General features: G+C 42.5%; 2 protein-coding genes across 3 annotated transcripts in view; one reads left to right on the top strand and one right to left on the bottom strand.

The window, feature by feature from the left end:
• Window positions 1-7,801: 7,801 nt before the first annotated feature.
• Window positions 7,802-27,988, bottom strand: part of LOC307035137 (uncharacterized protein) — a 49,374-nt gene continuing 29,187 nt past the window's right edge. Inside the window, exon 5 of the mRNA XM_079674167.1 lies at window positions 7,802-8,039. Coding sequence (XP_079530293.1) covers window positions 7,840-8,039 — 200 coding nt within the window. The 3' untranslated portion in view covers window positions 7,802-7,839. The remainder of the gene's footprint in view (window positions 8,040-27,988) is intronic.
• Window positions 10,865-16,684, top strand: LOC307035136 (sterile alpha motif domain-containing protein 3-like). Of its 2 annotated transcripts, none has more exons than XM_079674160.1 (5): window positions 10,865-12,357; window positions 12,855-13,845; window positions 14,043-14,195; window positions 14,531-14,620; window positions 15,179-16,684. In XM_079674160.1, the coding sequence occupies exons 2-5, from the start codon at window positions 12,862-12,864 to the stop codon at window positions 15,482-15,484; spliced, it is 1,533 nt and encodes a 510-aa protein (XP_079530286.1). In that variant the 5' UTR covers window positions 10,865-12,357; window positions 12,855-12,861; the 3' UTR covers window positions 15,485-16,684. The 2 variants fall into 2 exon arrangements, with proteins under 2 accessions (XP_079530286.1, XP_079530287.1); XM_079674161.1 differs by having other exon boundaries at window positions 12,855-12,987.

A 27,988-nucleotide genomic window follows, 5' to 3' on the forward strand; every position in this document is an offset into this window, starting at 1 on the left:
AATATTAACTGTGCGTCCGGAGTCACTGTGGCACAGACTGGACCGCTGGTGAACAGCTGTTAGAACGGGCCGTTCAGGTGTTCAGAGCAGAGCTCCCTGTCGGAGCGGCAGAGCGGGATGTGAACTGAAAAGTTTTTCTGTGGCAATATTATTTAAGGAATCGTTGAGCTAGCTAGCTAGCATACATTGTCACTATCTGCTAACGTTAGCTTTAGCCTTCTATTTCTAATAGTTTTTTTCATAGGCTATAAACAGAGGTGGTATAAGTATATATATATTGTACTTGAGTAAAAGTAGAAGTACTCAGATATTGTACTTGAGTAAAAGTAGAAGTACTCAGGTCTTGTACTTGAGTAAAAGTAGAAGTACTCAGATCCTGTACTTGAGTAAAAGTAGAAGCACACATATCTTGTACTAGAGTAAAAGTAGAAGTAGCCTACTCAAATCTTGTACTTGAGTAAAAGTAGAAGCACTCAGGTCTTGTACTTGAGTAAAAGTAGAAGCACACAGATCTTGTACTTGAGTAAAAGTAGAAGTACTCAGGTCTTGTACTTGAGTAAAAGTAGAAGTACTCAGATCTTGTACTTGAGTAAAAGTAATAGTCCCAGAGTGTAGGAATACTCTGTTACAGTAAAAGTCCTGCATTCAAAATGTTCCTCAAGTAAAAGTAGAAAAGTATTATCATCAAAATATAGTGAAAGTAGCGACAGTAAAAGTAGTGATTGTGCAGATTGGTCCATTTCAGAATAATAGATATGATATGTTTTATAATGATTGATCATGAAAGTGTTCTCAAAGCTGGTAAAGGTGCAGCTAGTTTGAATGACTTTGTATACTGCAGGGTAGCTTGTGGATTTACTCCAGGTGGAACTAAAGTCGGAATTAACACTTGATTATATTTCACATCATTCATCCGCATCTGTAAAGTAACTAAAGGTGTTAAATACATGTAGTGGAGGAAAAGTACAGCATGTAGCCTACCTCTGAACTGTAGTGGAGTAGAAGAACAAAGTAGCAAAACATTGAAATACTTAAATAAAGTACAAGTATCTCAAAATTGTGCCCAAGTATAGTACTTGTTGAGTTTATGAACTTAGTTACTTTACACCATGTGGCTATAAAGATAGAAAGACTTAAGCCTTGCACAGAGGCATGAAAATACATTTTCAAAATGCTCAACAGTGCTGCCAAAATTTTAAACTGAGTGCTACACAATTTAAAATATTTTTTTTTATATATTTCTATTAGATGTGACTCTTTGGCGTTTCTGTTATTATTAACACTGCTGCTTTAGTTGTTCTGATTGCTAAAATCCTCTGTTATTCCGTGGGGTGGGGGAGCCGGGGGCTCGGATCCTTGTCACCTTTTTCATACCTGATGAGTTTGCATCCCTGTATGTTAAAAAGCCTCAGTCACCTTAATTCATGTAATAAAAACATCTCAGGTCAGTAACACTCAAAGCTAAATGTGCAATACCATGTTCAGCTATGTTACTATTTATAATGTTGTTGTTGTTACATCAGAAGATTTACATATTGGAATGATTTCTTAACTTACAGTAGGCTATTTTTTACAATGTGTGTTGAAAGGATTTATTAAATTACTATGAATATTGTCATTGTTGAAGGCTTTTAGAGAAGGGTGAACTATAAGCCTGAATTACATAACATTTTATACCTAAAAACATAAAAGCCACAATAAATGAATCACAATTATTATATATTGTTATTTTTACCTCCCGTATTGCTTTCAACCCACCAGCTTTTATGGTGTTGTTACTTCACTAACTGTAAGCTTGTCACATACAGTCTATGGTCACTCAGAGTAACATCCAGTTAATTTAGCTGCTGGAGAAGAAAGATCAGGGGGGAGGGGGGGAGAGAGCTGTGGTTGATGGGCCATTAGTTGTGTAAATACACAGCTGAGAGTTGCCGTTTCATTCAGACTGTTTAAAAAACGGTAACAACGGACTTTTTTTCTTAGCGGATGCATGTCAATTTAAATCAATACATACAACTATTTTTTAAATCAATAAAAACATTTTCTAAATCCATAAAAGCATTTCAATTAATATTGGGAGTCATGTCGTTACTTTGTTGAGAATGTGGCCGTGTAATAAGCGGGATAATTTGCAGCGACTTGTTCCTTATGGGGAATATAGTACCCGTCATGCAGATCAGGATCCCTCTGCCACGCTTTGGGATCCTGATCTGCCGACGAGGCTCCATTAAAATATAAATATTTTTAGTGAATTACTGAGTTTAGGCACGTTAATAACGTTTTAATGAAGTTGAATACAGTATATTCATATGTGTCAGTGATTTCATGTCAATTCGGCGAACATAAACATAAATGATCGTGGTGAAGATGATGATTAAATTCGGATTAAAAATCGAGAGCCGGGCTGCATTTCCTCCTGTTCGTTTTTTTCGACTAAACAACATTATTTTGTTAAATAACAACATGGTGATGTTTTGTAAATGATTACATGTCTCTTATTTAGCACAGAGTATGATATCCGTGACATATGGATCTTAACAAAGTTCCGCTGTACATCCAGCGTACTGTATCTGACTTTATTTCACATGAGCTCCAGTGTGGAACCCCACTGCACCCCCTGGTGGATCAATGATCCATTGCAGCTGGCTTCATTATAATTACATTTATCTATCACGGGGGCGGTCTCAAGTCAAACTGGAGGTTTTCCCTTGAGCGAGGGCAGATCACGTACCAATCACGGCCCTCGTGTTTCAAACTGTCTGAAATGAATCGCTACATCTGTAGATTCCTGTCAGTTATGCCCAGGGTTTGATCTAACCTTAGCCAAATGTGTAATTTACCTTGTTTTACTACTGAGATCTGACGGCAAAGATCTCCTTTTATACCAGACCAAGATCCCCCCCCGATGTTCTACCCTTGCGTAGGTTTTTTGATTTTATAGAGGGCACCATGACTTCATTATAACCTGGAGGATAGTGAGTGAGCAGATCATTTTTACACCATGTTTCTGTTAATATAAGTAGATCAACATCTTTGATAGATTCTAGGAACTCTGTATTCTCACTCTTAACCTCAAAGGTTGAGGAGTGGAGTCCCTGAATATTCCAACAGCTTATATGAAAAGAACGCATCTTTTTTTCAAAAACAAACAATCAAAATGAACCTGTATAGTGAGACAAATATATATTAAAAAAAAACAACAAAAAAACAACAACTATTTTCACTAATATTACTATAATAATAACTAATAATCGAGTGGCCTGTGTTCGTCGTCCATACCATACGCCTGCCCATACCATAACCCCACCACCACCATGGGCCACTCGATTCACAACATTACCCTAACCCTCACACCAGATACTGACTGGTTTTCGGACCCCCCCAGACCCCCCCAATAAAGCAAAGATGCACGTTTCCGAGTGGCCTTTTATTGTGGCCAGCCTAAGGCACACCTGTGCAATAATCATGCTGTCTAATCAGCATCTTGATATGCGACACCTGTGAGGTGGGATGGATTATCTCGGCAAAGGAGAAGTGCTCACTATCACAGATCTTTTCAGATTTGTGAACAATATTTGAGAGAAATGGTTATTTTGTGTGTATAGAAAATGTTTTAGATCTTTGAGTTCATCTCATGAAAAATGGGAGCAAAAACAAAAGTGTTGCGTTTATATTTTTGTTCAGTGTATATATCGATGTTAATCCATGCGTGTGGATGTGGAATTAACGGACGTGACGTTGTGCGATTGAGTTGCCAGGCAACAGCTTCGGTTCATGTTCATTTACAAACTCTTCAACTACAACCGTAGTTATATTTAAAAAGACATTAGAAGGCCTCACGAAATACTTTAATGCAAATTCAAATGTAAATGTGAAGGAATGTGTGTATGACAAAATACATCGGTGATAAACGAAACCGGAAACTGACGTAGGCAACATCCTCAGCTCGATGATTTGGATGGTTTAGCCGCAATGCATGCTGGGATTTGGTGTTTATGTGATGTGAAATCTGAAAACGTTTTTTTTTAAATAAAATAATACTTTATTCCGAGTGTGCTTGCTTTTCTCTTTGAAAGTCATCACATAACGGCATTGTAATACACGGCTCGGCTGCATTAAATATGACATATCTGCCGTGGATCATAAATATATAAGCAATTAAAAAACATCTTACATTTCTTTTCACACAATACGTCTCCTTGCAGTATCAACACTAATTCGGCTGACTTTTATATTTGATCCAATTGGTAGATAGGCTATATTTACACCATAACGGTGCAGAGCTGATAGGAAGGGACACCTGGTGGTTAAAGCACATTATTGAATTGTATTATTTTATTATTCAATATTAATAGGAGGATGTGCAAAACAGACAAACTAATAAGGCTTAATTTAAACATTAAAGAGTACTTTAGGTTAAGGTCTTCTTTTGAATAAGAAAAAAGCTTTGGGGGTATAGAAGAAGAATATGGAGGGATTAAAACCTCTTTAATGGTCACACATGCAGAGCAGACAGCACACACAGTGACATTTGTATCTACAAATAAATATTAAGCCTGACAAAGTACTTAACGTCTAATATATTGCTTTCCTGCAATGTTAACTATGTTTAAGCACTTATTTGTTTATTATTTGTTTATTATTAAACTGATATTATACACATGTATTATACCCTTATAAGATGTATGTAGATAGTATAATAAATGTGCAGAATGATAGTTTAATGGTGGAGGTATACACACATATTGATAGATGTCTTGTAATGCACTGTTGAGGAACCTGTGACCCAAGTTTTTCATTCATTGCTACACCTAGGTGTGCATAATATGATATGTCAATAAACCTTAGCTTAGAAAATCTTGAAATCTTGAAAGGGGTGTGCAAACTAGTAATTATATACAGTCTTTAACTAACTATTAGTAGAGAATAACGAGCAATGAATATACTTTATAGGGATCCTATTAATATCTAATAATACAATTCAATAACGTTCTTCAACCACCAGGTGTCCCTTTCTATCAGCTCTGCACCGTTATGGTGTAAATACAGCCTGTCTACCAATTAGATCAAATATAAAAGTCAGCCGAATTAGTGTTGATACTGCGAGGAAACGTATTGTGTGAAAATAAATGTAAGATGTTGTTTAATTGCTTATATATTTATGATCCACGTCACGTTTTCAGTTTTGGCGGCAGTTCTCCTGTTTGTCTAGAAGTCTTCTCAGCAGGGCTCTATAAATAGAGAATTACTGTCAGGTTTGGGGAAAATAGGACCCAAGTGCAGTTAAAAAATACAAAAAAGGTTTGTTAACAAAAAGCGAGCTTTATTATAAAAAGCCGAAGCTATGAAAAAACAAGAAACTAATTAACAGAAACAAAACCGGGGAGCACAACAGACAGGAACAAACTTACATACGGGAACAGGCAGGAGACACGGACAAGCATGGGTGACAGGGACATGAAATTACGACGAACAGACATGGAGCACAGGGGAAGACAAGACTAAATACACAGAAGGGTAATCAAGGAACAAGAAACAGCTGGGTAAAGGAGGGAGAAACACAAGGGCAACAGGTGAACACAATCAGACAATTAGACACACCAGAGAAACTAACGACAGGGAGGAAATTACAGCAAAATAAACCCAAACATACAAAACTAAAACCGTGACATAACATACAAATCGTGACAGAACCCCCCCCTCAAGGGACGGATTCTAGACGTCCCAAAAAACCCTAAAAAGTCCAAAACCTCTAGAAGGGTGGGTGGAGGGGGTCCGGAGGAGGGCCTCGGACGGACATCCCGGGGCAAAGCATAATCCATGGAGGGGATCTCGGGCGGAGGGCCAGGGGGCAAGGCAGAGTTCGAGGAGGGGGTCTCGGGCAGACGGCCCGGGGGCAAGGCGGAGTCCATGGAGGGGGTCTTGGGCGGACGGCCCGGGGGCAAGGCAGAGTTCGAGGAGTCAGGGGGCCGGGCTCGAGGGCAAAGACCACGGCTGGGGAACTCAGGAGGCCGGGCTTGAGGGCGAAGGCAGCGGCTGGAAGAGTCAGGAGACCGGGCTCGAGAGCGAAGACCGCTGCACTCAGGAGGCCGGGCTCGAGGGCGAAGGCCGCGGCATTCAGGGGGCCGGGCACAAGTACGGCAGGAGCTGGTGGAACCCCTGGCGGGACAGTCGTAGACGGGACCCTGGACGGAACATGGGCTGGTGTCAGTGGGACCCACGACGGAGCAAGGGCTGGTGTCGATTGGACCCCAAACAGGACAGGACATGGTGTTGGCAGGGAACCCGGCGGAGCAGGTGTCGGCTGGACCCCCAACGAAACAGGTGTTGGCGAGACCCCCGGCAGGACAGGTGTCGGCGGGACCCCCAACAGGTCAGGGCACGGAGTTGGCAGGACTCCCAACGGAACCCCCAACGGAACAGGACATGGGGTTGGCAGGACCTCCGACGAAAAAGGTGTGGGCTGCACCTCCAACGGCACAGGGCATAGGGTTGGCAGGACCCCCGGCAGAACAGTAGTCGGCGGGGCCTCCAACGGCACAGGACATAGGGTTGGCAGGACCCCTGGCAGAAGAGTAGTTGGCGGGGCCTCCAACGGCACAAGATATACAGTTGGCAGGACCCCTGGCCGAAGAGCAGTCGGCGGGACCCCCAACGGGACAGGACATAGGGTTGGCAGGACCCCCGGCAGAAGAGTAGTCGGCGGGACCCCCAACGGGACAGGACATGGAGTTGGCAGGACCCCCAACTCCCGCCAACGGCACCTGAGTAGGGACTTGAGTAGGGACTGGAGAAGGGACTTGAGTAGGGATTGGAGAGGGGACTTGAGATGGAACTCAAGAGGTGACCTGAGAGGGAACTCGAGAGGAGACTCGAGAGGTGACTGGAGAGGTGACTTGAGAGGGGACTCGAGAGGGGACCTGAGAAGGAACTTGAGAGGGGACCTGAGAATGAACTCGAGAGGGGACTCGAGAGGAGACTCGAGAGGGAACTCGAGAGGAGACCCGAGAGGGGACCTGAAAAGGAACTTGAGAGGGGACCTGAGAAGGAACTCGAGAGGGGACTCGAGAGGAGACTCGAGAGGGAACTCGAGAGGAGACCCGAGAGGAGACTCGAGAGGGGACTCGAGAGGGAACTCGAGAGGAGACCCGAGAGGAGACTCGAGAGGGGACTCGAGAGGGGACTCGAGAGGTAACTCGAGAAGAGACTCGAGAAGGGACTCGAGATGAGACTCGAGAAGGGACTCGAGAGGTGACTCGAGAGGGGACTCGAGAAGGGACTCGAGAGGAGACTCGAAAAGGGACTTGAGAGGAGACTTGAGAGGGAACTGGAGAAGTGACTTGAGACGGTCGGTACGCCGACAGGACACGGGGAGCTGGCGTCGGCCGGTAAGCCGACAAGACTCGGGGAGCTGGCGTCGGCTGGAGAGCCAACAGGAGACGAGGTGCTGGAGTCGGCCGGTACGCCGACAGGACACAGGGAGCTGGCGTCGGCCGAAGAGTCAACAGGTGACGAGGAGCCGGAGTCGGGACCATGGCTGCTGGGCCCGTTAGTTGAGCCGGAACCATGGCTGGAACTGGGGCTGGAACCATGGCTGTATGGGCCGGTTCTTGAGCCGGAGCCATGGCTGTGGGAACCGGAACTGAAGCCTGGATCATGGCTGTGTGGGCCGGTTTTGGAGCCGGAAACATGGCTGTAAGGTCCGGTTCTGGAGCAGGGACCATAGCTGCTGGGGCCGGCACTGGAGCCGGAACCATGGCTGCTGGGCAAGGAACCGGAACTGAAGCCTGGATCATGGCTGTGTGGGCCGGTTTTGGAGCCGGAAACATGGCTGTAAGGTCAGGTTCTGGAGCAGGGACCATGGCTGCTGGGGCCGGCACTGGAGCCGGAACCATGGCTGCTGGGCAAGGAACCGGAACACGGATCCATGGCTGTGTGGGATGGTACTGGAGCACGGTACCATGACTGTGTGGGCCGCCACTGGAGCACGGAACCATGGCTGCTGGGGCCACGGCTGGAATCCTGGCCTTGCGTCTCCTCTGTAAAACCCAATGTTGCTCTTTAGTTATCATGACTCATTTTTACTTGTCAATACAACACAGATTTGTGCAAAAAGTCATTTTAACTTAAAATAATTAATTGATAACGTCTCAACCACATGGAAGTTGACTCAATTAAGACCCTTTGTTATGTTAACAAGATAAATCAAGTTGAGTCTAGTTGAGTTGACAAATGCACAAAAGTTATAGACTTGTGCGTTATCACGCTGTACGCTGTGTAGCACGTTTTGCGTCCTTCCCTGCTAAGCGCGCGCATTGTTCGGTGGATGGAACAACGCCAGAGACTGAATATACATCGTATTTTAACAAGGTGAGTGTAAATGTTATATTGATAGCTTACAAGTAATATTTAAGACATGTTTTACGTTTTTTAATTGGTTACATTATCGTCCGTGTTGCCCGTTTATTGAAAACGGAACAGCAAAACTTTTGGTGAAATTCACAGTGGGAATAGCTAACAGCTTAGCAGCCCGAGTTAGCTAGCTGCTAGCAAACAGCGCAGCCATTCCCTCCGGTTTGACTTGTTGATTAGTTTGTTTCCCAGACTTTTTAATTTAAATTACCCCCTGCCCAGTTTGGTGTGCGTATTGAGAATGTCTTTTTTATTTCATTAAAAAATTGTGTTCTTCAAACTTTTAATTGCTATAGTTAAAATGAGTTGCACGTGCACTAAATAGGCTATGAGTAAACCATGGTGGAGAATTTTTCGGACAACAGTTAATAGGATGCGTTTAATTTTTACTTATTATACACATATATATATACACATATATTTGTGTGTGTAGTTTTTTTCACATGCTGTTGCAATTGGTTGCAACAACTAGTAACGTTAGAAAAACTACAACACCACACCGGATCTAACTAGACTGGAAACAAGACAATAGGCACGCCGTTTGGCAGCCGGCCAATAGTAGTAGGCTAACGTTACGGTTCGAGTGAGTGGCGAGCGCGATACGACGAAATGGATGATAAAAAGATTCAGAGAAATGGCCCGCCTTGCACGCAAGTACTTAGCAGCACCGGCAACATCACTACCTTCTGAGAGGTTGTTTTCAGTGTCTGGGCATGTTGTGCAAAAGAAGCGAGCTTCACTGTTGTCTGAAAATGTCAACAGGCTCGTCTGTTTGAGTAGCTGGCTGAAAGCAAAGAAAAGGTAAGCCTACAACTTCTTTGCTTTCAGCTTTCAGTTTTATTGGTTACCTAACTGTTACTGTTCATTGTTTCTGAAATACGTTTTCTGACTGCTATGTTCACAGCAAACTTTAGAAAAAGGAAATATTAAGCCATGGTTTAACTTTATAATTGTATTTTGTACTGCCCTGTTTGCATGTTGCTTCTAATAAAAGAAACATGTGCATAAAGCAAGCCAATCCACTTTTCCATGTTCATAAGAGCATTAAAATGAAAAAAAATAATGGGACAAAAATAAATCAAGGGACATTTAGAATAGATAAAATTGTGTGATTAATTGCGATTAATTGTGAGTTAACTATGACATTCATGCGATTAATCGCGATTAAATATTTTAATCGTTTGACAGCACTAATATATATAGCTTTGAGGAAAATATAACATGCTTATTAAACTACCATGTAATATCTCTGTCCTAATTCTTTCTTACTTTTCTTTTTCCAGGTGTACATGATCAAGATCCAAACGTGAATACGGTGGATTTGTAAGTTTTGTACCTATTACTCAGGAAATTGCAAAAGAATAATTAAACATTATAGAGCCATTCATGGAAGAAATTGCCCTTTGCCCTGTATCTACAGTGACTGTCCGCTAGTTTTCCAATCACAGGAATCCCTTAATAAGCATTTAAGAGAACATGGACTTTCACATCATGGACCTGTTGGAGGGTTAAACCTTAAAATTAACTGTCAATTGTGTGACTTCAATTATCCAGTGACTATAAAACAGTACTTTGGTCATCTTGGGAAACATCTTAGAAACAAAGAGACAGTTACTAGCCCTTTTAATCACTGTTCTCACGAAACAAGAAATTACACTACCTTTACTTCGCATAAAAGTCGTTTTCACAACAATGCCACACTACAAGACTTGAAATCTGAGCTTATTACTCAAACACATTTAGGCGTGGAACTTGTGGCTGATCAAGTGGTTTCAGATGTCAGTGATGCAGAATGTTCTGTGGATGAGATTGTAAATGAGCAGGAGGATACCTCTGATAAAGTTCAAGCAAGACTTGCGTCTTTACTTCTGCGATTGGAAACTGTTTTACATGTCTCAAAGACTGCAGTTCAGCAGCAAATAGTTACAGAATTTAGGGATATTGGTGTTTTATTGAGTGAGGTAAACAAAAATACTCTTGATAAAGCATTAAGGCAGAATGGATGTACCATTGATGAAAACACTATAAATTTAGTAAAGGATACCTTGTGCCAGGCAAATCATTTTAGCTGTCTTTCAGAGGGTGGGTCTTTGTCAACTGACAAAAGGAGGTCATCTTTTTTCAAAGAAAACTTCAGTTTAATCAACCCAGTTGAATATTTTTTTGATTTTTCATCAAAAAGAACATTTGTTTATGTGCCAATCTTGCGTGTTCTTCAAGCGTTATTGAATAGGGGTGATGTAATTGACAGAGTTTTGGAAGAAAACCGAAAATCACCATCTGGCCAGTATAAGTCTTTTTTTGATGCATCGTACTGTAAAGAAAATCCACTTGTTAATGGTGAAGATCTAAGTATTTCTTTGGGCTTGTATATTGATGACTTTGAGATCTGTAACCCTTTAGGCACCTCAAGAAAGAAAGATAAGCTGTGTGCAATCTATTGGATAATTGGCAGATCATCATTGTCTACTATATATCTGGCTGCCCTATGCAAAAGTCAAGATATTAAAACATTTGGTTATGGTCCAATTGTTCAACCACTGCTGAGAGACCTACAGTTGCTTGAAAAGGAAGGAATTTACATCGACAGGTTAGGAACCAGTGTCAGAGGCACAGTGCTATACATTTCATCAGATAATTTGGGGGCACATTCATTTGCTGGCTTTCAGGAGTCCTTTAATGTGGACAAGTTTTGCAGATTTTGCCTTGCAAGTCGAAAAGATATTCAAACTTGTTCTGTAAGAAGTGGGTCATTTGTATTGAGAACGATAGAGTCACATAACCTGAACCTGTCTGAGCTTAAAGAAAACACAAATTTGAAAAGTGTAAATGGTGTAAAACGTGAATGTGTTCTAAATGAACTACAATACTTTCATTGTATAACAGGGTTTCCACCTGACTTTTTGCACGACCTATTTGAAGGCATTGTACCCTTTGAGCTGTGTTTGTGTTTGAAAAAATTCATTGACAGGAAATATTTCACATTAGATAATTTAAATACTGCCATACAGTACTTCCCTTATAAGTACTCTGACAAAACCAATTGTCCTCAAAAAATTTCTGTAAATTTTCATTTGTCTGGAACCATAGGAGGAAATGGCCACGAGAATTGTACTCTGTTAAGGTTGTTGCCATTAATTATTGGTGATGATGTCCCTGAAAATGATGATGCATGGTCTCTGATTCTGGAACTGAAAGACATTGTTGAAATCTTGGCATCGTCCGCTTTTACAGATGAAAGCATCTGTTACCTAGAAGCAAAGATCTTTGAACATAGGAAACTTTTAACAGATGTATTTCCTGATGTGAAACTCAAACCCAAACATCATTTTCTAGAGCATTATCCCCATCTGATTCGTTGCTTTGGACCTGTGGTTGACTTCTGGACATTTCGCTTCGAAGCAAAACACAGTTTTTTCAAGAAAGCTGTTCGTGATATTAATAACTTCAAGAACATTGTGTTGTCTCTGGCCAACAGACACCAGCTTATGTTGGCATACCATTTTGACATGCCTTGCCTGTTCAAGCCAGCAGTAGAAGTAGAGAGGACAACACACAATTCCCTTGAAAATGTGCCCCTCCCAGTCAAACTAGCTATTCAGCACAAATTCAGTCATCTGACCACTATATCACTTGCCACAACAGCCTTAATACATGGAACAAAATATGTAAAGGGGATGTTTGTATCATTTGGAAGCACAAGTGGACTCCCTGATTTCTGCCAAGTCCTGTACATTGTGATAGTGGACAACAAGGCATTCGTTGTTCTTCAACCTTTCTCTGGTTGTTACCTGGACCACTATAGATGTTATGAAGTTTGCAGTGCTGAGGATTCCCAACTGGTTGTGGTCGACCCTGCAGAGCTGAACCACTACGTCCCCCTGACAGCCTACGTGGTGCAAGGCAGACTCCTGATTTCTCCCAAGGCATTCCTGCTACACTGAGGTAATCCTTTTGCTTATTTTCAGGATAATTTAAGTAATAATAATTGTCTTATAGGCCTTAGTTTCATTAACAACTCTACCTTATGTTCTATACTTTTATATAGTTCATTATTTTACTACCATTGTTTTTAAATAATAAAAAATAACCTTCTTTACATCTTAACAGGGTTTAAACAAAATCTTAAATTGATAGTCTATGGCAAGGCCACAACGCCTTGCATTGCACTCTCCTACAGCAAAACCCCATACTTAGTTGACTGAAGCCCCGTCCTTTTCCCATCTACACTAAATCTCTTCACCGAAAATAGCAGATCTACAAGCTCACAACATGTCAGACATAGTGAGCTTGTAGATCTGTAATTTACACAGAATGTTCCCAATATTGGGATATAGGCCTCATGTGGTTAAATTACTTACTAGGTCGGGGTTCTACTATGACATGTGATCATTACTTTGCCTTGTTTATAAGAAAATGTATATTTGTTTTGTTCTTTTTAGATTCACCATGTTGCTGCGTGTCATCCTAACCGAAGAGGACATTCGGAGGGTCACCATTGAGAACATGCCCGACACGGTTGATGACCTGCACTTGATCCTCAAAAACAAGCTTGGATTGGAAGGAGTTTTGAGGGTACAATTTCAAGATCCAATGTTCAATAACGAGCTTTGCAACTTGAGTAACATGTCAGATCTCCCTAAAGATAAAGTGACTTTAAAAGTGTACAGTCATCCTCTTGAAGAACTCCAAGTTCATACAGAAGAACTTTATTATCATACAGACTCAACGTTGGACACTGCAAGCTTAACCACAACCCCTGAGTCGAGCCCCAGTCGAGTCCAGTCCACCTGCAGTCGTCACCTGCCTCAGTCATTTCAGATCCCTACTTTTGCGTTTGATACAGAGCTAAGGTTAAGGGAAGGAAATGAAGCCTTCCAGAAGGATGGAACCCTTCTTGATATCTCCAAATGCATGAAATCAGACATTTTGGAAAAAATAGCAGAAGCGGCTTATGCCTATTGCCCATACCCACAACATGAGGAATATGCTTTGGTGGCGCAAGCGCTCATCAAAAAACATCCATGTCTGAGGGAACCAGGGTCTGTCGCTGGATGGCACTGTTGGACGTTTAGTTTAAAGTTTAAAATGGGTAACTTCAGACAAAAGCTCCGAGAGGCTGGATGCCCAGAGCTCAAGATCAACTCACTCAACTCACGGTCATCCAGCACATCTGGGAAAAGAACTCTTAAGAGGGCTAGAAAATCAGAAGTCAACTTCTTGCCAGACATCCCGGAAGGAAAAACAAAACACTCCCTTGACGAAGAAAGGACAGCAATGCTCACAGAAATGAAGAAGAGGAAGGTTGATTGGAAGCAAATTCAAGCGATGATGACCAGCACCTTCTCTTTGCGGAGAAAGGAAATCTTAGAGGATGAGCCACCTGTGGCTGACATCAAAGATAAATGGCCAGCACTGTTCTCTGAACGTCAGGTAAAGTACTTCTCTATTTCAAATGTGATTGAGGAAGATCAGATTGGAGGCTGATTAAGAATAGAAAGATATGTTGTACACAATGGCTAATGTCTGCTGTCATGAAGATTATACAGTTATATACATACAGTATATCAGTGATATTGAATTTACAGCCAATCCCTCGGCTTGTTCTTTGCTTCTTTTATGCCTACTAGATTGAAGCAGAGTTTGCTCGCCTCACCACTGTTGACCTGAAAGGCTGCCTCTTCGCTGGTCTTGACAAGTATCTGCAGAGGTTCATTGATATCTACAAAGCCAAGCCTGGTGTGGTGGAGCTGAAGAAGCTGTTGACAACACTGGATAGTGATGTAAGTATGCTTACGTGATATTTTACACAGTTTTTCTGTTAAAAAAAGTTCTTATAGTAAATGTTACTATAGCGTTGGTTCAGTAACAGGCTTCTCCCAGTCCCTGTCTCTCCAGCTCTTTATAAACAGCAAATGTACTTTCACACGGGTCAATGGTGTCATCCAATTAGGAGAAAGAACCGCTTTATCAGCTTCAATTTGATAGTTTTCCAATTTTGTCTGCAGCTCTCACTCACACTCACACACACTTATCATTTATTTACTGTTAAATACTCTATTCTGATGTTATCTGACTGAAGCTGTTCCATTGGTTATGTATTGTCTATTATTTTTAGTGTTCCAACCAATGGAAAAGGACCGTTGTGTTGATGGGGATCCCCCACTACCTCAAAGAGGTTTCGTCCAACTTTTACAAGAAAGTTCAGGTATATTTTATTTTATATTTATATTTTCCGTCAGTGCAGATCAGGCCCCCATTCTTACCCTTACTTGTACGTATCCTGTATTTTAGGACCTAAACAGTGGGTTGGGACCAATCATGAGTAAAAGGCCATTTCTTTGTTTCCAATTTTCCTCAAAATATTTACTTCATTTTTGAGCGCTAACCGCTCCAACATGTGGCTTTGTGTGTATGTCCGTACCAGCATGGCCTCGATGGCAGTGTCCAAGCTTAGGAGTATAAATGAACTCATCGAAAGCACCGCTCATTTCACACTGGGTGGGATTTTTTTTTTTTTTTTTTTAATAAAGCCCTTAAAAAATTTGGTTTTTAAGTACTCAACAGCTCATACTCTTTTTTTTTTTTTTTTTTGTGAAGTGTTGTGAGATTGTAGGTCAGCTATTTTCATTAGTTTGGGTCCCCGGGAGTGTGTCTTAAGATAAAAAGTTTAGGAACCACTGGTGTGTTTCATGCTTAATGCTGTTGTGGCCACAACAACAGAATCAATAAAGGTTTATTTTATCACGTTTTCCACTTTGTTTAGGCCACAGATGCTGAGGAGGACATGACAAGAGGAATGATGCTGGGCATCCTCATAGTGGCAGACGGGGATGATACTGTCAGTTTCGCAGTGGTCATCGAGGAAGAAATCATCTTTCCATCAGTCAGTGATTTTCCAACAGCTGTGTCACTGCTGATGGGTCTGCTCTACGCACTCAACATCGACTATCCCAAAGGCATAAGGTACACATTTGAAGTCATTCAGAAGGTGCTCATGGACATTGGTGGAGGCCATTGCACTGCTTTGGTTCATGGCTTGAGAAACAAACTCTTGAGGAAGACCATGTAAGCTTAAAGCAGAGTTTAAGCATTGACCCTGAACTTGATGGACATTGGAGGAGTCATGGACTGAGAAATGGACTCCCATTTAAGTTTGATTGTTGGAGAACTGCACACAGCAATATTGTGTATTGTTACATGGCTTGAGATACAGACTCTTGAGGAAGCCCGTGTAAGCTTAAGGCAGAGTGTAAATATTGATACTCAAGTAGAAAATGCAAGTTCAACTGAACAAACAAAATGTGAACTTGGTATGAGAAATGGACTCTATATTTTGTTATTTTGGTTAGACATCCTGTAGATTGTGTACTGCATTTGACAATTTAATGACTTGTGCAGGTTTACATGCCACTTTGGAAGGGCACACACTGTGGATTTGTTGGGATATTTACACTGTGGATTTTGGGTATAGCGACACAGTGTATTTGGAACACAGTAACACACAGTGTATTTGGGACACATAACACACGGTGTGGATTTATTTGGGGGACACAGTAACACACACGGTGTGTATTTATTTGGGGGGGACAGTAACACACACGGTGTGTATTTATTTGGGGGACAGTAACACACACAGTGTGGATTTGTTGCACTGAGGTTTTATCCACACTGTGTGAAACTTCAGTGTTTACTTAATCTTATTTGCGATGCATTATTTAGAATTGCACATGTTTTGATGCATTTTTGTTATTCTTTAGTTAATTGCTCTATTTGTAACTGGCTGCACATTGTTGAATGCCAACACGTTTGTTTAAGATGTCATCAAAATGACAACTTAAATGTCGACTTAAATTTCTATAACTTGCAATGCAAAATATATTTGAGTATTGATGATTGCCTAAATAGGATGCATTAAATAATAGATAACACATCAAGTATTATGGTAGTATGATTAACTGTCCACAGTGAGATGGTAAGAAAGAACAAGGCAAGGCTATTAAAAAAAGCTTTCTGGTACAAATGTTCCATTTTGATGACATCATGTGTTGGTACTGTCTTAAAGGAGTAGTTCACCCAAAAAAGGGACTTATTTTCTATCAGTTACACACCCCATGAAGCCTTGAATTCATGGAGATTTATTTTTACTTTTGTTGGATTGGATCGTTGGATGGTTGGATTGTTGGATGATTGTCTTCTGATGCATTATTCTTGTTCCCAAAATTGTTTTTATTGAGACTCATCTGTTTTTATTAAAGATGCTTGAGTTGGATCTCAGTGTTTTTGGTTCATAAAGTTGTATCTTCAATAAAACAAGAAACATATTGGGCAGTATTTGTTGTTAAATTGTATTAGATGTCTGGGGTGAAAACTGCATTACATTTAAGCAGATAAACTCATTAGCATTGCAGTTAAATCAACCAAAAACTAAAGTAGTATTGACTTAAGGTTAAGGTATATCAACTAAAGGTATCAAGTTATATCAACTGAAGTTATCAAGTTATATCAACTAAAGGTATCAAGTTATATCAACTGAAGTTATCAAGTTATATCAACTAAAGCTATCAATTAGTGAAGTTATATCAACTTAAGTTATCAAGTTATATCAACTAAAGGTATCAAGTGCTGAAGTTAGATTAACTAAAGTTATCAAGTTATATCAACTAAAGCTATCAAGTTAGACAAACTAAAGTTGGAGTTGAGTCCAATAGCAATATTTATTTGAGTTAACTCAATTGTCTTTGTTGTCTTGACGTAAAATTATTTCGCAGCATGGATACGCAAATATTTAAGTTGAAACAACAAGTTGGAGACCTTTTGGAGGCTCCTTGGACCTCCTAAGGCAGGGATGGGGAACCTTTTTCCTCTAAAGGGCCATTTACATTTTTCCAACATTTTCCGAGGGCCATACAAATGATTGACCTCTGCTTAAAAATACTAAAATCGCAGCCCATTCATTTGGCCTTTCTTTCATGCTGTGCAAAGAAAAAGCAACCTCTCAATCCAGATATTTTACCATGACTCGTGCATGCATTCACGTGCACGGTTGTGGCATCACCACCAAAACAGAAAGATTTGGACACAAGATGCAAATGTATTTAGTTTCCTATCCATGTGGACATGATTTAAGTGTGTATGGGGGGGGGGGGAACCTAACCTCCTCTAGGGGGGTCTGGGAGGATGCTCCCCCGGGAAGATTATCTTTTAAATGTTGAAGTTAAAAGCATCAATCTGGTGCACTTTGAGAGCAAAATTAGGAGCTCTATGGATACATCTGTCAACACCCAGATAAAACAGAACTGGAAGCAGATTTATTTGTCTTTATGGATATTTTACAAATCACTCCCCTTTCAAACTGTATTCTTGTTTATTAATAACAAGTTTTTTACTGTCATATAGTATTTTATACCTGTTTACCTTATTCTCTTATTTTTTTATAAAAACTAGAATGATCATATAAAGATGTGCCTTTACCTCACTGGTTGGAGAAAAAGCTTCTTATATTCGTTAGCATAGCTAGCTAACGAGATGCTAATAACAACAAAGTTATTGACTGTATGATCAGTATGACAGAAGAACAGATCGCCACTGGGCTGTCAACTAAAGACACAGCCATGCAGAAACTGCGGCATGTGTACGGCTCCTTATGGGTACTGACATTTTTGGAAGTGCCGGAGCGGCGTTATGGTGCTCTCCGTCAGAAATACACCCCTGTCAGACGAGACATATACCACCTGATGACACGTTAGGCTCGTGTTGTGTTCAAGGACCCTGACCTTGGCCAGGAAAAACAGCTACTCGCTTGTTTAATTTTTTTGCAGTCTAGATTTCTTTAATTTTTTTCGTTTTTGCGTGTGTTTATAAATTACCTCGAGGGCCGTACCAAATGGTCTCGCGGGCCGTATACGAGAGGGGCTTGAGGCTGGCACTCAGGGTTGCTAGTAAAAAATCTTGCTTCTCAGGCAACAAGCTCCTAAGCCAGGGCCTGCTGTCAACCTCCCTGCGTGCCTCGTTAAGGGCAGCCTCTTTGGCCTCTCTGGATGAAGCCCTCCTCCAGTCATTGAAAATACACTCCAGATTGTATTGAAGCTCATAAAGCTCTTGGCTAAATGAAAAAACTGCTGGTTCCATACTGGTCTGTTCGTACTGTCAGGTTTGAGGAAAATAGGACCCAAGTGCAGTTAAAAAATACAAAAAAGGTTTTTTAACTAAAAGGGAGCTTTATTATAAAAAGCCGAAGGCATGAAAAAACAAGAAACTAATTAACAGAAACAAAACCGGGGAGCACGACAGACAGGAACAAACTTACATACGGGAACAGGCAGGAGACACGGACAAGCATGGGTGACAGGGACATGAAATGACGACGAACAGACATGGAGCACAGGGGAAGACAAAACTAAATACACAGAAGGGTAAACAAGGAACAAGAAACAGCTGGGTAAAGGAGGGAGAAACACAAGGAAAACAGGTGAACACAATCAGACAATTAGACACACCAGAGAAACTAACGACAGGGAGGACATTACAGCAAAAATAAACCAAAACATACAAAACTAAAACCGTGACCGTAACATAAAAATTGTGACAATTACGGCAGATATGTAATACTTAATGCAGCCGAACGGTGTATTACAATGCCGTTTTGTGATGACTTTCAAAGAGAAAAGCAAGCACACTTGGAATAAAGTATTATTTTATTTTTAAAAAACGTTTTCAGATTTCACATCACATAAACACCAAATCAACTCAATCACACAACGTCACGTCCGTTAATTCCACATCCACACCTATGATCCACACGCATGGATTAACATCGATTTAATACATTAATGTAGCCTTTGTTTCTGCTAAAAGAGGTGTCGACCAGCTGGGGAAACAAGAAAATTGGCGTAATCAAGTGTGACTATTAAAAAATAAATCATTACGTTGGGGTAGCATTTGCTTGGCATTTCTGGTTATTTCTCCACTGATTAACATGGTTTAACAATACTGTGTAACTGTCACGTTTGAAGGGACGAAATCGTGACAGCATGGTAAATCGTCACATGTTCACGTCTTGCCGTGATACCGGGTTGAAAATAGCACTACAACCCTACCGTTAAACCTACACTGCCCATCGCAAAAAACAATACCCCCCCGACCACAGTTGTAAGCATGTTTCCTATCAAATAGGACTGAGAATCAAAATGTATGAGAGGATGGGAGGAGCCGATTACAAACGTATTTCAGTAGAACCTGAAGACTTCTGCGAAGGAAAAAATAAAATGTGTTTTATAACATAATTCCCAACTGGAGATTACAACAATTCAAAACCAACACACCTTTAGTAGCTTGAACATTTCTGCAAAGAGGAATGGGGTAAGATCTCTTACTCAAGGTTACCTTAGACCTCAGTACCCTTGTTTGTGATGACTTCTCTCACACTTAAATGTATCTTGATTAGGGAATACTTGTGCAGCCTTGTCTTGAAACTTTTTTTTTTCCTTCCGACAATACACTGCGCCAGGAAGTGTACTCTGTAATTTAAAAGCCCTGCTCTTGGATGCAGAAACAAAGCATGGAGGAAGGCTTTGCTTTTCTTCTTTCTACTATGATATTTTAAGCCCCAGAAGGATACATGAGCCAACATGGTGGGAATCAAACACAATGTTAAATACTTCACTTGCAGTGCATGAGGTTTGCTAAAAATATTATTCTTTGTTGGAATTATGACTTCGGCCCTGCTGGGAATACCATTTTTCTGTGGATAAAGGATGGAGTAAGGTCTTTAACAAAAATAAATCTAACATACTGAGAAAGAGCACTACAAGTATAAACTGGACCCTTTGCAGGAATTGTTCTTTTTTCATGGTGTACGTGTTAGTACTATAAGTTGCACACGATTTTGGGTGTTGGTTTTTGGCATGAGAACAACTACAGATGATGGAGGATTTGAATTAAATCTGGAAAAACTCAGACTTTTGTTCATTGTTGTCTGTACAGATATGACAGTAAACTTCATGGTACAAATGCTGCATTGGCTACTGAGGTAATGGGCCATTTTCCACTGTTTTGTTGACTTTATTAACATGGAAATGCGTCATTTATGTGTAGGGATGGGTATCGAGAACCGGTACTAAGTCAGTATTGGTACCTGATTGGACGGTATTGGTATACCGTTAAGCTGCTGGACAAACGGTGACTAGGATAAACTGAAAAGAGTACAAGGAAGCTTTCTCAAAAGTTAACAGCATTTAATCAAACAAAATGACGCGAATAATACAATGAACTGTGCAAGATGGCATGGTTCCCCCCCTCAGCTCAGCTGACACCCGTTCGCGTGGGGTGCTGGGTGGAAGCAAGCCCCCAGGAAGTGCGCCCGACTCTGATGAGAATATTTGTTGTGGCCAAACGGCGGTACTACACTTCCTTTAGGTTGCTGGGCCCGGAAACACTTTTTCCCATTGACTAACATTGGGAAAGAGTGGTCGGTAAATCATTGGATAATTTTTTTTAAACTAAATAAACTACCCAGTAGGAACGTTTGTATAGCCCTTATTAAAAACATTTGGTCCTCAAGTTGTAAAATGTGCTAATAACGTTATTCTGAGAGTTATTTTCCTCGGCGTTATGATCACGCATCTAGCCCACGGGACCGCGCTGCCCGGCACGTTCATGCTAGTGTGTTTGTTGTCATAATGACGAAAACATAATAGGCAGATTTCACAGTAATTATAATAAAACCGTAGCTCAAGCATTTATGCAACTTGATTTGAAGTGTGTGTGTGTGTGTGTGTGTGTGTGTGTGTGTGTGTGTGTGTGTGTGTGTGTGTGTGTTAGGGGTTTCACCAACTAATCGACTAGTCGACTAGTCGACTACCTTTACCACTAGTCGGCGCTGTAGGCCCTAGTCGACTAGTCGTGGAAAAAAATGGAGGTAAACTAGGTGCTGCAAAATGCTACAAAACACGTCCGACATTCTTATGTATGGCAGTACTTTAACGAAGATGTAACCAACACAACAGTGAAGTGTCAGTTGTGTACAGCTCTACTGAAGTACAATACAAATGCATCTGCTATGCGCAACCATCTGAAGATGAAGCACCCGCTGCCGACAGCTAGCACTAGCAGTAATGCTAGCACCAGTGAGCAACGGACCGGCGTCAGCACTGAACAGAGGCAAACGAACAGCAAGAAAACACGGGTCAACAGTGATGCGGATGATGAGCTACGGAATTACTGCCAGCGGACACCGCATATCCCCACAATGGATAATCCACTGGAGTGGTGGGCAGAAAACGTGCACCGCTTCCCCCGCTTTGGAGGAGCTACCTGGCTATTCCAGCCACAAGCACCCCGAGTGAGAGGGTTTTTTCCCTGGCAGGCAACACTGTCACCCGAAAGCGGTCAAGCCTCCTTCCCTCACATGTCGATGCATTGGTGTTCAAACCAAAAATATGGAAAGGTGGACGTTATCGTGGAGGACAGCGAAGTGTTGCGCAATGCGCTGTTGCGCACTGGATTTACGTGGCATTTATGTAAACAAGAGTTTTTTGCTGTCGATTTTGGTGAGTCCAGTGTTTGTTATTTACTCAGCCATGTAACACAAATTAAAATGCAGTGTTTAATGTTACTGTATGAGTTCCAATAGAAAATACAGTTGTAAACCTCTCTTTTTGTGTCTCTGTTATGACGTAACGACTAGTCGACTAGCATTTTGAAAAACTAGTCGACAAGTAAATATTGGTAGTTGTGAAACCCCTAGTGTGTGTGTGTGTGTGTGTGTGTGTGTGTGTGTGTGTGTGTGTGTGTGTGTGTGTGTGTGTGTGTGTGTGTGTGTAGGGTGACCCGCACTGCGGGACTGCACACACAACATTTTTATTATTTGTCCCGCGTCCCACAAATTGAGACTACGTCCCGCATTTGAGTGATAGTCGCGCAGAAAGGCCGGATCGGTTCTCTGACAGCCGACACCGCCCTTATTAATATATTGTCTAAACGGCATCATGTAAGTTGCGCTGACAGGCGACACAGAGGTCCCCCCCAATGTTTATGCAAATGATTTCATCTCACTCCTGGACTGCCTCAATATCACACAACATGTCAACCTCCCAACACATAACAAAGGTCACATACTGGACTTACTCTGCTGCACTGGCATCACTCCCATTAACCTTGCTGTCATTGAATTCCCAATTTCTGACCATAAAGCTGTAATTTTTTATATCCATGCCCCCCTTTCCAAAGCCAAAGAACAACGGTCCATCACCTTCAGAAACATTAAACACATTAGCCCCACAGATCTCACCACTCCTACCCCAATCCTCCAACATCCACCCACCCTGCTGACCTGGTGAATCACTATAATAACTGTCTCTCCTCTTCCCTCACTGCCCTGGCTCCCCAGAAAACTCGCAAAGTTTCATTCACCTACTCCGCCCCCTGGTTCACCTCTGAGCTACGTCAGCTCAAAACAACTGGCCGCCGACTGGAGCGGCTATGCAAGAGCACCGGACTCTCAGTTCACACGCAAATGTACTCGGATCACCTTCACCTCTACAAGAACGCGCTTTCCAATGCCAAGTCCTCATATTACTCCAACCTCATCAGTACTAGTAACAACAGAGTTCTTTTCTCCACAGTCAGTCACCTACTTCAGCCTCCTCAAACCCTCTCTCCAGATATCTCCATTGACCAATGTACTGACTTTCTGCAATTTTTTCACTCCAAAATTAACACCAGTCACCTAGAGCTGGCCTCAGCATGCACCTCCTCAAGTGATCCACCCTGGATGGCTTCCACTGGTCCATCACTCACCAGCTCCCTCTTCATCTTCACCCCAGCATCGGAATACACCTGTCACGATCTGTCTGTGTTGTGTTTTGTCTTGTCTAGATCTGTCTTTGGTTTTCTGTCTGCGTGGTGTCTTGTCTAGATCTGTCTTTGGTTTTCTGTCTGTGTTGTGTTTTGTCTTGTCTAGATCTGTCTTTGGTTTTCTGTCTGTGTTGTGTTTTGTCTTGTCTAGATCTGTCTTTGGTTTTCTGTCTGCGTTATGTCTTGTCTAGATCTGTCTTTGGTTTTCTGTCTGCGTTGTGTTTGGTCTTGTTTAGATCTGTCTGTGGTTCCCTGTCGTTAGTTTCCCTGGTGTGTCTAATTTACCCGATTGTGTTCACCTGGTGTCACTGTGTTTTCTCCTCCCTCCTCACCTGTGTCTTTTTTGTATGATTAGTCTTGTGTGTATTTAAGTTCTGGTTTTTCTGTCTGTCTATGTCGGTTCGTCTTGTGTAATGAATTGTTCCTTCAGATCCAACGGTTGATGAGTGGTAGAGAAGGGAGAAGTGGTGAACAGAGTACGATTAAAAGCGTTTGAGGTTTTTTTTTCACGGCGGAAGCAGCGGCAGGGGAAAGAAGTGTCGGAGTCCTGGAGTGGTGGAAGACATCTCGAATGCATCATAGATGGAGGAGGGAGAGCAGGTGGAGGACCCTGTGGGCGCCATGGTCTTCGGGAGCCCTAATGATGAGCAGAGGGGCCGCGGCATGAGGAGAAACAGGAGTGAAGAGGAGGAGAAGAAGACCTCAGCGGAGAACGCCGGGCGGATTGCTAGACGCAAAGCGGACAAGGAGAGGGAGATGGAGAAAAGGAAAGCGAGTTCAACAGAGGGGGAGCTCGGGAAATAAATCAGCTTAAGGTAATTATGAAAAGGACGCTTATCATAATAACATCCCTGTTGATGGCAACTATCTCCTCCTTTAATGGGAATGGCCTCAATAGTAGGATTAAAAGAGAATGGCCGCTAATTCTATGTGAGGCCAGTATAATATGTCTGCAGGAAACACATTGGGATGGGGAGTGTGTGGGTGAAGTGTTTGCAAATAATGGAATTGTACAGGAAGTCTTCAAACGGATATTAAGCAAAAACATTCACATGGCATACAAATACCTGGAGAAAGACACTTTTCTGGAGAGCTTGGTGGAAGGGTGCGCTCTAGCGGATGCTATTGACGATGACAGCCTGGTGTTTGAGTATGATGGGGTTGGCTAGCATGTGCGGTGGGAATATGGTGTGGAGTGGCTTGATAAACAAAAAGTGTGACTTATGCAAAAATGATTACCAGTTTAGGTGGGTTTTTTTTGTTTCTCATATTGAGGTTTTGTATCATTATTTACTGTGATTGGACCATCAAAATGAAGTCCAATTGGTTTTTGGTATTCTATCCCAGGCAATTGCATTTTGCTTGTTTCTCTTATTTGTCATGACTTGCATGATTATTGTTTAAAATGTATGGCCACAGTTACGGTATGTAAATACAAGGTATCGCAATACAATGTAAATGATGAGTTTTCTAATAAAAAAAAAAAGAAAAAGTAATGACTTGGTCTGCGGTGAGTGTTCTGTTCAGTCTTTGTTAATAGTTTAGACTTGAAATAACGGAGTTATTTTTGTCACTTTAATCTGCATTTGCTTCCTACACACACCGTAACATTACGAATGGACCAGAGATATGGGCCCAGCAGATCCGTTTGAGCAGGAACTATTGGATTATACCTTTTCTTTGTCTGACTGCGCTCATCGATGGATGGGAACGGTCAGGGTTCAGCAGCGAGATGCTGCTCTGGCAGATGCATTTCACCTTACGATGAAGAATCAAGATTTGGTTAATTTTTTACCTGTCTGGCTTTTGGATTACCTCACGGTTTGTTTTCCCGATTCTGATAGACCCAGGTCTCCCAATTCCCTTTTTGATACCACACGCATCGGTGTGGTCCGTCTGGCGTCAGTCCCTGCTTCTTCCCCAGTTTTTGCTACAGTCCAGGAGCCATTCGCTGGTACTCGTCTGGCTTTTGGAGGTCCACGGAGCCACCAAACGGCTCCTAAAGGAAAGAGTCGCAAGGCCAGGTTAGCAGCACGAGCCCAAAGGGCCATGGTTCCAGAACCCGAGTCCCCGACCTTGGCTCCGGCTCCAGAGCCGGCCCATTCAGCCATGTTTCCGGCTCCAGAACCGGACCTTACTGCCATGGTTCCGGCTCCCGAACCGGACCTTACAGCCATGTTTCCGGCTCCAGAACCGGTCCACACACCCATGTTTCCGGCTCCAGAACTGGACCTTACAGCCATGTTTCCGGCTTCAGAACCGGACCTTACAGCCATGTTTCCGGCTCCAGTACCGGCTCCAGCAGTCATGGTCCCTGCTCCAGAACCGGCCCACAAAGCCATGTTTCCGGCTCGAGAACTGGTCCACACATCCATGTTTCCGGCTCCAGAACAGGACCTTACCGCCATGTTCCCTGCTCCAGAACCGGCCCACAAAGCCATGTTTCCGGTTTCAGAACCGGACTTTACAGCCATGATCCAGGCTTCAGTTCCGGTCCCCTCAGCCATGGTTCAGGTCCCAGTTCTGACCCCAGCAGCGATGGTTCCATCCCCAGTTCTGGCCCCAGCAGCTATGGTTCCGGCCCCAGCAGCCATGGTTCCGGCTTCAATTCCGACTCCAGTACCGGCCCCAGCAGCCATGATTCCGGCTCCAGTTCCGACTCCAGTGCCGGCCCCAGCAGCTATGATTCTGGCTCACGTTCCGGCTCTTCGGCCCACTCCCTCGTGTTCTGTCGGTGATCCGGCCCACTCCAGCTCCTCGTGTTCTGTCGGTGTACCGGCCCAATTCAGCTCCTCGTGTCCTATCGGTGTTCCGACCCACTCCAGCTCCCCGTGTCCTGTTGGAGGTCCCGCCGTCACCTGTTCCGCCGGGGGTCCTGCCGACACCAGATCCTGTTCCGTTGAGTTCGCCCGCGGTGGCCTTCGCCCCTCCATAACCCCCACCTTGGACTCTGTCTTGCCCCCGGGCCGTCCGCCCGAGTCCCCCTTCTCGGCTTCTGCCTTGCCCCCGGGCCGTCCGCCCGAGATCCCTTCCTGGTCCTCTGCTGTGCCCTTGGGCGGTCAGCTCATTCCCGTCCTCCTGACCCCCTCCACCCACCCTGGTGGCCTAGTCCTGCTTCCTACACACACCGTAACAACACCATCTCAGAGCTCATCCGTAAAGCTAAAACCACCACCTGTCAGCTTGATCCTCTTCCCACCACCCTGGTCAACGCTTCCCTACCAGCCATATCACCCATGATCACTGACATAATGAACTCCTCCCTCACCTCTGGAATTGTACCCACCTCCCTCAAACTGGCTGCAACCACTCCCATCCTCAAAAAACCCGGTACTGACCCAGCCGATCCAAACCACTACAGGCCCATCTCCAACCTACCCTTAATTTCCAATACCCTTGAGAGGGTGGTTGCCGCATCACACCCATTCTCACTCAGCTACACTGGCTTCCTGTACGCTACCGTATTGACTACAAAACATTCTACTCATATACAAAGCTCTCCATAGCCGTTAGCTGCTAACTGCCGCGGCCGCCTCGTTAATATCAAATCCATCATAACAAATCCAGTAGCTGTCATGAACGCGCGGTGCTGTTACGTGTACGCAAATTGACGTGCTTAATGTGAACGAGCCTTTTTGGGGGCGTGGTTAAAATTGCGCGTTCTCTATGAGCGCACATACGGGTACTTCTCAGGCATGACGGGTAATCTGTGACGTTTCGCTCTCTCAAAAGTTGGCCCATTTTATCATCATGCGCCAATGCGCAACTCTCATAGGAATGAATGAGGCCCCGCCTCCCACGCTGTATCCAGTTCTTATTATACATCCATGATCCATGGGTGGAAGAGAGAGATCGATTCTTGGCTTGCTCATCCTGTTGTCATCTGTGGTCTTCTCCTATTGGCCGGCGTCGACCGGGGCGTGTCCAATGCAAATCCTGCAGCTTTTCTTTTTGATTTTATAATATTCTAATGTCTGTGGTTATTTAAACATTCCCTTATGACAGTATTGCAGCGTCAATAAGTGAGAGTTAAAGACAGTGTTTTTAGTGTGCAACACTGTCATTTAACTTTGAATTCACTGTTTCAAAACGTAGTCTTCAGCCACATGCTAATGCTAACCTTAAATTGAAGCTAACAATATTTACTCGCAGGAAGTTGTTGAGTGAACTTCCAGTTTTTCCAGAATAAAACAGTTTTAAATCAAAACAGTGTATTTAATTTAAATTACGCCGTATAAACATTGATTTTATTTCTTACAAATCCCTCCTTACACATCTTTTAAAGGTGTTTAAATAATACTAAAATCAATATGGTCTTCATCTGAACATTGCATACAGTAGTACATAACTCATATAAAAGTAGAAAATACAAAGAGTAGGAAAAATACATATTTATCATCAATACGAAGTTTTTCATTGTGCATAGCTTCTAGATGAATCCTTTAATGTCGCTTCGTAAAATAGCAGCAATTAGCTTGGTATGGAAAACGTCTAATTCCCTCCTTTCACATTATAAATCATCTTCATACTGTATCCAGTGTAAAGGCACTTGTTTATCCCAAAATATAAGAAGGATTGAACTATCTGAAAATAGCTAAATATTACTCTTTATTTAAATAATCTCATCCTCTTCAGCCTTTGCATACACCCCCTTTTTTTTCTATCGGTCTTTTTTTATCTAACTGTTTGTGTAATCTTTTACTATGTCTCTGGTGAAATG

This window comes from Notothenia rossii (assembly GCF_949606895.1).
Source record: "Notothenia rossii genome assembly, chromosome: 4".
Lineage (NCBI taxonomy): Eukaryota > Metazoa > Chordata > Actinopteri > Perciformes > Nototheniidae > Notothenia > Notothenia rossii.